This window comes from Triticum dicoccoides, chromosome 3A (assembly GCF_002162155.2).
Source record: "Triticum dicoccoides isolate Atlit2015 ecotype Zavitan chromosome 3A, WEW_v2.0, whole genome shotgun sequence".
Taxonomy (NCBI): Eukaryota; Viridiplantae; Streptophyta; class Magnoliopsida; order Poales; family Poaceae; genus Triticum; species Triticum dicoccoides.
The window spans coordinates 168,255,234-168,267,559 of record NC_041384.1 but is presented as its reverse complement, the minus strand read 5'-3'; the positions used below and the strand labels follow the sequence as shown (position 1 = coordinate 168,267,559).

Here is a 12,326-nt window from a genome sequence, read left to right as displayed (position 1 = left end):
ACGTTAGCAGAGTGTCAGCATGACATCAGCAGGTCAACAGACCCGCTGACTGGTCAAACTGACCAATGGGTCCCACCTGTCATAGACAGAGGGCTAACAGTGGGTTATTTTAATTAAACATGGTTAATTAGCAGCTGGGCCCCACATGTCAGTGACTGATTAGGTTAACTAATTAGTTTTAATTATAAAATGTTTTAATTAACTTAACTGTGCGGTGGAGCCCGCTTGTCAGGGACACGGGGCTACCCAGTCAGCAGTTGACTGGGCCAACCCAGTCAACTGGGCCCGTGGGGCTCACTGGCAGTGGCACTGGGGTGGCCCCAGGCCAACCACGTAGGCGGCGGCCGGCGTTTCGCCGCCGACGACGTCAGAACGCGGCGGGGGCACCTGGGCCTCGTCGGGATTTCACTACACAGCGTCGTTCGGCGCGCGGCTTGGTCCATTCGAACGGCCACTCGATGGCGCGTCGAGTGGTGGTGGTGGTATGGCCGGACTTTGCCGGAAACGGCAGCGGCGAGTGGCGGAGCGGACGCTAGAGTTCGGGCATCGTCGGATACGGCGCTGCATGGCACGGGAAGGTGCACTAGGGGTCTCGTTGGACTCGCACGAGCTCCAGGAGCTCGTCTACGAGCTCGGACATGAGCTCGGGCTACGGTGGTCACGGCGGCGAGCTCGTCTACGGCGGCGAGTACGGCCATGACGTGGTCGGCGGCTACGAGCGCGGGGATGAGTAGGGAATGAGGGGAGAAGGAGAGGAGCTCACAGCGCTCCTGCAGATGTGCAAAGCGGGCTCGGGGGAGGCTCGATGTGGCTGGAATTCAATGGCGGCGACGATGGAGGTCAGAGGTTGAAGAAGGGGGTCATCCGCGTCGATGCAGACGGAGGAGGGCCTCCCAGCTCGTTCCAGCGGGAGAAGGCGAAGCAGTCGACGTTGGGGAGGCCGGTGGACTCGTCGAAGGGGAATGGGGGCGACGCTCGCCGCGGTAGTGCTAGGTGGAGGGCGGCGATGGCACTCGGGTGAGGCGGCGAGCGAGACAGAGTGGGGGGAGGAGCGGGTGGATCTGGGAGGCGAGAGAGGGGAGTGGAGGTAGGTGGGGAGGAGTCGAGGCGTCCAGGGCCTTATCCTCTCGTCGGACGTCGCCGGCGAGGTGGTTGGACAGCGACGGACGCGCTCTGTCCCACTCGGTCGGAGGAGCAGTGCGCGGGGAAGGAGGCGACCAGGGGGGAATGGGGGGTGAGTGGGCCGGCCTGCTGGGCCAGCTAGCTCGGGTCGGCCGAAGCCCAAGTGGGGCAGGGGCTTTCCCTCTCCTTCTTGCCTTTTCCTTTTTCCTTTTTAAAGCTTTTCTGTTTTAGCTATTTTAGGCCACATAGGCATTTTGCAAAAAGTTGGATCACCACCAATATTACCAGGATAATATTTTACACATGATGAACATTTTAGTTTTCATGTTTGAGCATTTTGAATTTCACTCTTAGTTTGAAAATGAATTCAACTAGAATTTGAAAGAGAGAGGAGACAATGATGATCAAACACTTGTTTAGCAAAATGATTAACTTAACCCCAGGGGTTACTATAGCATCATTACACCGGGGTGTTACACATCTCGTGCAGGTTGGAGGAGGCAATGGCCGTCCGCATTGCACTCCGCCGCTCCCGGGAGGACAACGCCCGGCTGACGGCAAGATCTGTCCGGCACGACTCCATAGCGTCGACTCAACTGGCGCTCAGATCCTCTGGGGCTGGATCATCGCGGGCCTGGCAACCTTCAAATCTCTCCTTCCCCATCTCCAAGCGGGTGGAGTTTGAGTCCCACCGGGACCGGAGTGTCTGCCGCAGGAAGGAGAGGATAAGGGCCACTCACCAAAGTCACTACAGACATGGCGTCAGCGGAGGCGGCTGATGCAGCGACGCGGGCGGTCGCGGAGGAGGAAGCCATCCGCGCCCGCATTATGAAAAAGCGACAACGGAGGAACACGTGCGCCCTCACACGCGAGCAGAAACTGGACGGTCCATGCCATGGCCGGACTGCCATCGAAGGAGGACAACGACAACGGCTCCGGCGACGAGATGATCCGGCTCGATCCCTACCGTGTCTTCGACTGATACTTCCGTGACAAGGGCAGTAAGGGCGCGTGAAGGGCAAGGGCAGTTGTGGATGATCTTCTCCACCATAGCTAATGTTTAGTGATGTAGTAGCCGGACGATGTGTGTAATGCTTTGACGTAGTTGCATGTGTTTGTATGGATTTGAGGCATGGTAATTGAGGTGTCCGGTTGTAAGAAGGCAAATTTGAGGCTTGACCGGTCAGTGTCCGCAGACATGACCGGGCGCGTCCGCGGGCGTTTGAAGGCTCAGATCTGCCCATCACGGCTATAAATGCTCTTAATGGATCCAAACAATATGGATCAGAGGGCGAGACGATATTGAGAATTCGCTCGTGAGGTGATCTTGGCCAAGTCAGTTGGTAGTGGTGGCGATGACAATTGTGATGGTGGCAATGGTGGTGACGGCGACGATGGCACGAGTGCTTGATACCCTTGTAATTGATGATGCCTTCTGATCAACCATCTGCTTGTTGGTTTTTTTGGAATGAACTTGTTCATTCGGTGCCTTTTGTGACTCAAATATGATTATGTTTTAGTTTTTTTGGGATGAATGAATTATGCATATGCTCGTAGTTGAATTATGACGTGGTGCATTTTAATTGTTTTTCTTTTGCGAATTGATTGTTTAAGTTTGTGTTTAAATGTGATGCATTTATTTACATTGTTTGTGAATTGACATTGTTTTTGAGGAATAGGTGAGATGCATTTTTTTAATATCTCAATAAATAAATAAATAAAGGATAAGTTTTTTTGAAGGGGATAAAGGATAAGCATATATAATAAGATTATATAAAAAATTTAAAAAAGAAAGATGGACCAGAGATGCCTCATGGACATCCAATCGTTTAAACAGCGTCACAGTGCTCGTGGAACCAAGCCCAAGAGCATCCAGGTCCATGAGAAAACACACACATTCGGCCACGGGCAGGCTCTCTCCCGAAAGCCAGGCCCATTCCTAACGCTTCCCACCCTTCTCTTCTCCATCACGACTCACGAGCGCCGGCGGCGGCTGGTAGAGAGGCGAGCCGAGAGGTGCGGCTACGAGCGGAAGAGGCGAGGAGATCGAGCGAGCGATGGGGCGGAGGATCCTCAACGACGCGCTGCGCACGATGGTGAACGCGGAGCGGCGGGGGAAGGCGACGGCGCAACTCCAGCCCATCTCCGGCGTCATGATCTCCTTCCTCAACATCATGAAGCACCGAGGTATCAGCTACTCCGTGCTCCCTCTCATCAGGCTCCTTTCAGCAGCTGCTGCACAAACCCCCTCGTCCCTCGCATCTCATCTTATCTTCTGTTACGTCCAAAAAGAACCCGAGGGTTTCATCCATGATGGGAGAGGAGGTTGCTGGTGGTAACTTGACGCACTGGTAGTGTATACATCCGGTGGTTTGGAAGGGATGGGCTACTAAGGAGGTGTGATTTTACAGTTCTGAGTTTAACTGAGAGAGCAGCAGAAATGATCTGCCCCTCTCATGTTAAGATAAACTTCAGATTACAAGCACCTGATTTTTAACATTTCAGAGTAGCGTGGGTTTCTTCGACAACTTGCGAGTTTTTATTGTCAGTCTAGATTCTGGATGCATTTGTGTTAAATGTGTTAACATGTGAGTTGGCATTGGAAAGATGAAGGCAAGTTGATATATTCATCAGATATGCATATTTGTTGGTAGTTTTGTGTTCTTCATACAACAACAGCAAAGCCTTTCAGTCCCCCAACTTGTTCTAGTTGTATGAAAACACAAAGCTAACCAATAAATATGCATATCTTTGTGTACTTCATAGCTTGGACGCAATTATGCCATCTCTTTTAACCGTTGAAATAATCGTGCAAGTATTCCACTCTAAGAATAAATTTCAGGGAAAATGGTATTGTGTACTGGAGCTAGTTATACTTGCCTCATCTGCTTACCTTCAAGAATGTCTTCTAGTTACATCGCGAGGAACTGTCGCACTGAAATTGTGACCACTCATAATTTAACATCCTTGGGTAGGAGAGAAAGGTGCAGTAGAGTGTTGTATGGATCAACTCCACCTGCTTGGAGGAGTAGGTTATGTGTGAGAATAGCATGCTTCTTTAATACCCTGTTTTTGTTTTTTTAAGAATGGTGTTACCTGGTAATGTAATAATCTTGTATTTGAATCACCAGGCATTATACATCTTCATTTATCAAAAACAAGTGAAAAAATAAGTTATTTGGGGTAGTGCCAGCCTTTCCTTTCTCATTTTGACTTCAGCATTTGAAAAGAAAGGGGAAAAAACTTTACGAACATGTAATGTTGTTTAGTCTCCTCCCCACTGCCGTTACAAATTATTGAGAGGGTATGAGAACATTTCTTTTACGGTGGTAATTTTCCCTGGAATTTACTCTGCGGACATTTTTCAGGTTACATAAAAAATTTCGAGGTCTTCGATCCACATAGGGTTGGAAAAATCACCGTGGAACTTCAGGGAAGGATTAAAGATTGCAAAGCTCTCACTTACAGGCAGGACCTCAGAGCTACAGAAATAGAAAAATACAGAACTAGGATGCTTCCAACACGGCAGGTATTTATCAACTCATATTTGATATTTGTGAATATTCATATCTTCTGTTAGTTGAGGGATACAGTTATCTTGATACTGTTATTCATACCGTGAGAATCAGGAAGGTGAGATATGGTGTGCCAGACCTTTGCTAGTTTAAATGCTTATTTCTGAATCCATTCTGCTACTTGCAGTGACAACATATGCAATACTGATCATGAAATGTACATTATGGTTACGGGCTACTAAATATTGACTAGATCAGACAGTATTTTACTTTTACTACTCCCTCTGTTTCTAAATATTTGTCTTTTTAGAGATTTCAAATGGACTGCCATATACGGATGTATATAGACATATTTTAGAGTGTACATTCACTCATTTTGCTTGGTATGTAGTCACTTGTTGAAATCTTGAGAAAGACAAATATTTAGAAACGGAGGGAGTAGTACGCAAACTTTTGAAAACATTCTAATCAACATGCCATTGCGGGTTGTGGCAGATTTTTGAGTAATTGAGTAAATATAAACCAAGCCTTGGAAGAATGTAGTATAAATGTTCATCTGTCCCTGTTGCAAATAGCACTTTTGGAAGCAAGTGAAAAAGTCCACAGGTAATCTCTTTTTGATGACAGACCATAGAAAGTTTGCTAACTTGGTTGATGTTATGAGCGGCATATATTACAGCCCAGGCAGTTAGGGGCCTGGCCCAGTTATCTTATCGTGTTAGGGGCTTAGCCCAATTATATCATTAGGAGGATTATATAAACTCATGTAAGGACCCATTTTGAGATTAAGCAAGAAGCAATCATTATTTGCTTGGCTTCCCGAAGGGAGCCGGGAGACCTAACCCTAGCCACCTCCTGCCAACGCCGCCGCCTCTTCCATCGCGCACGACGGCGCCCAGCCGCCGGCGACCGTGAGATCGCCCACGTCCAGCCCCTTCCTTCCCCTACAATCTCCGCCCTAGACCCGGTAGAACCCTAGTTTCTACTACTTTGGTATCAGCTAGCTCGGTTCCGGTCATGTCTGCGCCGCCGCCCACCCCACCCGCGCTGCTGCCCATCACCACCGCGCCGCTGCCCATCACCACTGCGCTGCTGTCCTCCCCACCCGCGCCGCTGGTCCCCACCTCCGGCGCCCCCATCGCCCAGCTGTCGGCGCCCTCCACTGCGCCGCCCGCCGCCGTCTACACCCCGGAGGAGGTCACCGGGGTCCTCCACGACCTCGTCACAGCGATCCAGGAGATCCGGCTATACTTGGCCAGCCCCTACGGGCCTCTGCCACCCCCGCCGCCGGCTGCCGCCATCGGTCCGCCGGCCCTGCCGTGGTACTTGCCGCACTCGGCAGCCTCCGCAGCGTTCGCTGGGCCGCTGCAGCCCCAGCTGCCGCTGCAGCCGCCGCCCGCCACCACCCTACAATGGCCGCAGTGGCCGTCGCCGGCTCTCACGGCGCCCCCGCCCCCATGCAGCAAGCCGCCCCCCGCCAGCACTCCACTCTGGCCTCAGTGGCCATCGACGGCCCTCGCGGTTCCCGCCGCGCCCGTCGCCCACATGCTGCAGCTGCTGTAGCTTCATCCCGCCGCGCCCGTCGCGCCCATGCAGCAGCCGCTGCAGCCACAGGCACCCCCGCCGCTCAGCACCGGGCCAGCGATGACCGCGTCGGCGGGCGTTCTGATCCAGCAGGTCCGGTTCCCACCCTCACCATCACCGCTTCCGGCCTGGTTGGCCGGGTCGACGCCGCAGCCGGTCTACACTATGGCCGGGGAACAGCCGGCGCCCACCCTGCAGTACGGCGGGCCCTCCGGCTCCGCGGGTGCCTACGTGGGCCACGATGGACCGCCGTTTCACGGGGGACCCCCGGTGCCCACCGACCCGGCGTCATCCTCTTCGCTGCCCCGTCCCGCCGAGTTGTACGCCCATGGCGGTCAGGCCCCGACCCCGCCGCGCTTCGCCAAGCTCGACTTCGCCACCTACAACGGCACCGAGGACCCCCTCAACTGGCTCAACCAGTGCGAGCAGTTCTTCCGGTGGCAACGGATGCTCGCGTCGGACAGCACCTGGCTCGCCTCTTATCACCTCCGTGGTGCCGCCCAGACGTGGTACTACGCCCTCGAGCAGGACGAGGGCAGCATGCCCCCATGGGAGCGTCTTCGCGAGCTCTGCCTCCTTCGCTTCGGACCACCAATACGCGGGAGCCGGCTGCCGGCTCCCCTTCACCTCTACGGTGCAGGACTTCACCGACCGCTTTCAGGCCCTGGCGTGCCATGCGCCCGGCGTGACGGCTCGCCAGCGGTCCGAACTCTTCGTCGGCGGTCTGCCAGATCATATTCGCGTGGGCGTGGAGCTGCAGGGACCCCAGGACCTCTAGACGGCCATGTACTACGCATGCGCGTTCGAGCGCCGCGCGGTGGCCATCCAGCAGGCATCACCGTCTCGGGCCACTGGGCCGACACCCTGGTCGGATGTTCCCGTGCAGGGTCGGCTTGCTCAGGCTTCCGCGGCACCCCTCGCCGCGGCCGCGGCGCGCCCGTTCCGCCGGTTCACCTCGGCCGAGCTGCTCGAGCGTCGCCGCCAAGGGTTGTGCTTCAACTGCGACGAGCCCTACGTGCCCGGCCATGTCTGCCCACGCCTCTTCTACCTGGAGGTTGCGGACTACATGGAGGAGGACGCCGCCGCCTCCGGGCTTGGCGACCTGCACGCCCCAGCTGCCGCGGAGGTGTTTGGCGACGGGTGATCACCTCGAGGAGTTCCGCAAGCGCTTCCCCGCCTTCCAGCTCGAGGATGAGCTGTTTGTGCAGGCAGGGAGAAATGTTATGAGCGGCATATATTACAGCCCAGGCAGTTAGTTGCCTGGCCCAGTTATCTTATCGTGTTAGGGGCTTGGCCCAATTATATCATTAGGAGGATTATATAAACTCATGTAAGGACCCATTTTGAGATTAAGCAAGAAGCAATCATTATTTGCTCGGCTTCCCGAAGGGAGCCGAGAGACCTAACCCTAGCCGCCTCCTGCCAACGCCGCGGCGTCTTCCCTCGCGCACGACGGCGCCCAGCCACCGGCGACCGCGAGATCGCCCACGTCCAGCCCCCTCCTTCCCCTACAATCTCCGCCCTAGACACGGTAGAACCCTAGTTTCTACCAGTTAAATTATTTTTGTCGCAATATGAGTCCTCCATCTTTTTCATTTAGAGATGACTTGGCAAGTGAGAAGAAGCAAACATTCTCAGGGAAATTACATAAAACAACAACTAACTGATAATGTTACCTAGTGTAAGCTTTCTTGTCGTTACTTTTATTATTCAGATGTCTTTCGATCACATCTCTGGCGTGGATGTCAAGCGAAGCACTTATAGCTAAACTAACTTCTGAATGCTTATTTGTCCTGCTTTATTATGTGCTATTCATTTATTTGTAGAGCTAGTGTGTTATTTCTAACACATTTCCTTTTCGTGTTCTTATTTGCTTTGCAGTGGGGCTATGTTGTGGTGACCACCCCAAATGGCGTTTTAGATCACGAGGAAGCAATTAGGCAGAATGTGGGTGGCCAGGTGCTCGGTTACTTCCATTGAGAAGGAAACACAGTTATCCCATGCTGGGTCAGCCCTGGGTTGCATTGTTATCTTTCTGTTATGATGACTGAAGTCATTTTATTTGGACATTTAGAGCTTGCTGCTTTTGTTCATGGCCAGCAGAAAATGCGATTACATCTCAGAAGTATGTCTCGCAACACTGACATAAATATTGTAATCCTTCTTTGGGACAGGTATTTCTGTAGGTGTAATACACCCATGTACTTCGAGATACACGATTAAGGCTCTAGTTTGAGCATCTATGATCTTGCTGAGAACCTTGTTGCAGCCACTTTTCCAAAATCTTGCATGCACTGGGGATTTAAAACACACTGTTAATTTGGGGTATGTTTATGTTCTTGCTTGAGGCAGTATTGACCATTATTGTTGCAAGATTATGCAAGTTAATGCACTTGTTGTTTATATATGTAGGTGGTGACATGTTAGCAACCCCAGGATCTTGTTTCTGCTAGAATATGATGCGCTTGGTCTTTCTAACCTGCATTTGCATATATATCTTTTAATCTGTCACTGACTAGCTGGCTGTAGCTATCCTCGTGGGCATTTTCCTGATTCCTCTCATCATGTAAAGTCGTTTTTTATTTGCAAGGCGAAGACCCCAAATGTCAAATGGGTCTTGGCATCACAAGACCCCTTGTCAACACATTTTTTTTTTACTCATCCAAAAAGTCGCATGTAAATCGTAACACATTTTAACCAAGAATAACGAGATCACCCCTTTAATTTTAGGGTGAGGGAGGGATCGAAGTGATTTGTGAGCTGAAAAAAACCTATGCCTTCTTTCCCAGTACCTAAATATGCTATTCCAGCTCAATTTTTTTTCAACCAAACTGCAAATCAACATTTTTTCCCGCAAAAACTGGACGTTTAACAACACCTAACTCAGTCTAATAAATACTCCCTCCATTCCAAATAATTGTCTTATTCTGGGATGGAGGGAGTACTCCCCTTCAACACCTTTTGATTTGGAACCTTGTGTTGTGTTATCTTATTATTAAATTCACTTGTGAATTGTGTGACTCTTAAATATTTGTACAATCGATGTGCATTCGAATACATGTTCGGACAATAGCTTCACCAGTCTGCTCAGGGTAGCTGTACATGGGCTAGTTAGTACGTGCTCTTGATTGTGTGTATCATGACTTGAACACTGGACCTTGCTAGTTAATCCAAAAGGAGATCCTGCCATCCCCCCCGTTGACTCAACTGAAAATTTATAATGACAAAATAATGTGGTTTAAACAAGAATATGGTAGTGACATCTCAACTAACTCTCGCATTACTCGCTCATGTTCATACATAATCAAATGAAGAATTGATCTTGGCCAACTCAAAGTGACAATAAACATTGTTTGTCTCATGGATCAAAGAACATTTGCTTATTTATTTCACAGAATTACCTTCAAATTAATTTACATAGTCTGGGTCAATGAGACTTTAGTTCTACCAAAGCAATACTAGCATAATTATGAAGTCTAAAAAGTTGCAAGTAATTTCAGAATATCACAAATATGCCACTGAGAGAGCGTGTATATTCGAATTTATTCTCTCCATGCAATAAAAAACCAGCGACAAATGGCACAAAAGGTCACATGCCCTAGCTGTTCATGGTGTAAATGGAATGGAGAACGACGAGTAAGTGGAGGACGACCGCAACGAAGCCACATGCGAGAGCCCCCGTGACATGGTCGCAGAAAGTGGGTACTAGCCCGCAGATCGGCTGCCAGCCGGCGTGGCTGTTCCCGTTCTTCCCCAGGGCCGATATGGCGGCCGCGGCCGCGCCGGCGCCGGTGAGCACCATGCCCAGCACCTGCAGCTCATGACAACGAGTTCAGCAAAAACGACCTAATCAGAGACGTGGCCATATTGGCCGGGCAGCGTGGTGCGCCGTGAACTCACCGCGTCGGCCACGAGGACGTGCCTCGCGGCGGGGCTCGCCGGCGGCACGAGGATGGCGAGGAGGCTGTAGGCGCACGCGACGACATTGGCGGCCACGAAGAACCTGCAAGGCACGCGCGCGCGCGCGGCGTTTCGTTCGTTCTTGGTGACACAGCCGGCACGATGACATGGAAACAGCTGGGAGCAGCAGCTATAGATACTTACACGAACGACGGCGTGTATTGGAACTTGGCCTGCACCTGTACGCCGAAGACGGTGGTCGTCTTGTGGCTCGTCGCCATGACAATCGCCGCGACGCCGGCCGCCGCCGCCGTCGCGATCCTGAGCGCGAGGACGACGAACCGCCGTGCTTTCGCCATGGTTGTCTAGGCAATTATGACGAGCACTTGTGCTTAGGCTGAAATATGTTCGGTAGAACGCGGTCTCATGCACGGAGCAGCTTGTAGAAGGGAGGGAACTGAATACGTGTGTGCGACTAGGTGTGGTTTGTGATGAATTATATACTCCTACTACGATTCCAGTCAACGTAGTCGTTATTATCTTAAATTGCGAAGTTGATGGACTACCTCGTTTCCTGGGACTTGAACCAACAAATCTCAAGAATGATGGGGAAGGGGCTCGGAGTTGAAATTGTGCAAAGATAACCAACCAGGAACAAAAACCGTGCTTACTTCCATCTAAAGAAAGAGTGAGGTATCGTAGACCTGTCATCGAGGAATAGCACTAGTAATTACAGTACGATTTTTGACGGAAACGAATATATTTCGAAAGGAGGGAATACCCCTCGGCCTCTACATCGGGTGGTTCATATAACCTTTTATCGATTATTTCAGAGGTCAATATCTGATCATAATAACTGCCACACATAGTTGCCAAAGGGCAAATAAAAAGCAATAGTAGAAAAATGAATCTCATACATCACAAATCCTACTAGTAGCCCACCAACTAAATTGGTTGAACAAATCCCGAGAGACCATCTCGTATCAATTGCACCCAAAGACCGTGGGCTCCCAATCCTCTTCCTTGCATAGTAACGGTCACGTATGGATCCAACTGATGGCCTTGAAGATAATCTGCAATTTTTTTAGAACTTTCCTTCTGCTAAAAATACAATCGTTACAAATGTTCTCAATGGCCCAAAGTAAAGCCCAAATTTTCATACCGATCCGAGACTTGTGACTGGAGGTAGATTAAAAACTATATGAACAGATCGCCATAATAGCTTGGCAAGTGGGCGGTGAAGCAATAGACACTGAATGGACTCCTCACCACAAAGCAACGCTTACTTTCACCACAAAAGCAACACTCTGTGCAAGTGCATCTTTGCCAATCTTTTTTTATATTATCTTTTGTCAAGATGATCTTGCCATCTAAATGCCACATGAAGATTTTTATTTTCAATAGGACTTCCATTTTCCAAATATATTTGTGGTGGAAAGGTTGTCCGTCATTGATGAGGTTTGTATACATGGATTTGACTATGAAGGCACAAGAAGTAGTCGACTTTCAATGAAATGTGTCCGATTCATGTGAAAGGTTGACCGTCATCAACCTTTTAACAAGGTTTAACCGGATTGTCCATTTTCCCCAATCAGTGGCCTTCTGAAGGCAAAATTCAACCGCAGCTGACCCATCACAGGGGCAACAAGGACATCCTTTAGCTGCACAATGTCATAGACACGAGGGTATTGCATGGCTAGTGGCATGTCTCCTAGCCTTGTATCTTCTCAAAACCTAGTAGATAGGCCATTGCCTAGGACAAACATCCCTCTGTGAAAAAATAATCATTTTCGACCTCCATCAGGACTTTACAGAAAAGCAAGTCAGTTGGTTTTGCATGAACCTCAAAGAAGGATTTAAAATGAAGGTACTTGTTCCTAAGTGATTCTTGCCAAACTTCGTCCTCGTAAGTATCTTGTATAGCCATTTGCTCAACACACTTTTTTCAATCTCGAAGTCTTGCACCCCAAACCCCCCTTGGTATTTAGGGCAACAGATGGCATCCCACCTCGTCGGACCGTATTTATGTTTCTGTTCATCAAATTTCAGGAAAAATCTAGATCTGTAGTAATCCAATATTTTCCTTACCCCTTTAGGCATTTCAAAGGAAGATAACATGAACATAGGTAAACTTGCGAGAAAAACATTGATTGGAGTGAGCCTTTCCCCATAAGACATATGCTTATCGATCCAAAAAATCAACCT

At 50.1% G+C, this 12,326-nt stretch overlaps 2 protein-coding genes across 2 annotated transcripts; one reads left to right on the top strand and one right to left on the bottom strand.

The window, feature by feature from the left end:
• The first annotated feature begins 3,025 nt into the window (after positions 1-3,025).
• Positions 3,026-8,493, top strand: LOC119267732 (40S ribosomal protein S15a-5-like). The gene is made up of 3 exons (XM_037549167.1): positions 3,026-3,309; positions 4,491-4,651; positions 8,103-8,493. Exons 1-3 carry the CDS (start codon positions 3,180-3,182, stop codon positions 8,199-8,201), a joined length of 390 nt encoding a protein of 129 aa, XP_037405064.1. The 5' UTR covers positions 3,026-3,179; the 3' UTR covers positions 8,202-8,493.
• Positions 8,494-9,582: 1,089 nt separating this feature from the next.
• LOC119271435 (CASP-like protein 1C1) lies at positions 9,583-10,573 on the bottom strand. Its single transcript, XM_037553268.1, has 3 exons — positions 10,326-10,573; positions 10,122-10,224; positions 9,583-10,032 (listed from the first exon to the last, which is right to left on the bottom strand). Exons 1-3 carry the CDS (start codon positions 10,478-10,480, stop codon positions 9,820-9,822), a joined length of 471 nt encoding a protein of 156 aa, XP_037409165.1. The 5' UTR covers positions 10,481-10,573; the 3' UTR covers positions 9,583-9,819.
• Between the last annotated feature and the right edge of the window lie 1,753 nt (positions 10,574-12,326).

Coding starts and splice junctions, on each gene's coding strand:
- LOC119267732 (XM_037549167.1), top strand. CDS start 3,180: ATGGGGCGGAGGATCCTCAACGACGCGCTGCGCACGATGGTGAACGCG. Junction 3,310..4,490: donor CAACATCATGAAGCACCGAG/GTATCAGCTACT, acceptor GACATTTTTCAG/GTTACATAAAAAATTTCGAG. Junction 4,652..8,102: donor GGATGCTTCCAACACGGCAG/GTATTTATCAAC, acceptor TTTGCTTTGCAG/TGGGGCTATGTTGTGGTGAC.
- LOC119271435 (XM_037553268.1), bottom strand. CDS start 10,480: ATGGCGAAAGCACGGCGGTTCGTCGTCCTCGCGCTCAGGATCGCGACG. Junction 10,225..10,325: donor CAATACACGCCGTCGTTCGT/GTAAGTATCTAT, acceptor CGTGCCTTGCAG/GTTCTTCGTGGCCGCCAATG. Junction 10,033..10,121: donor ACGTCCTCGTGGCCGACGCG/GTGAGTTCACGG, acceptor CATGAGCTGCAG/GTGCTGGGCATGGTGCTCAC.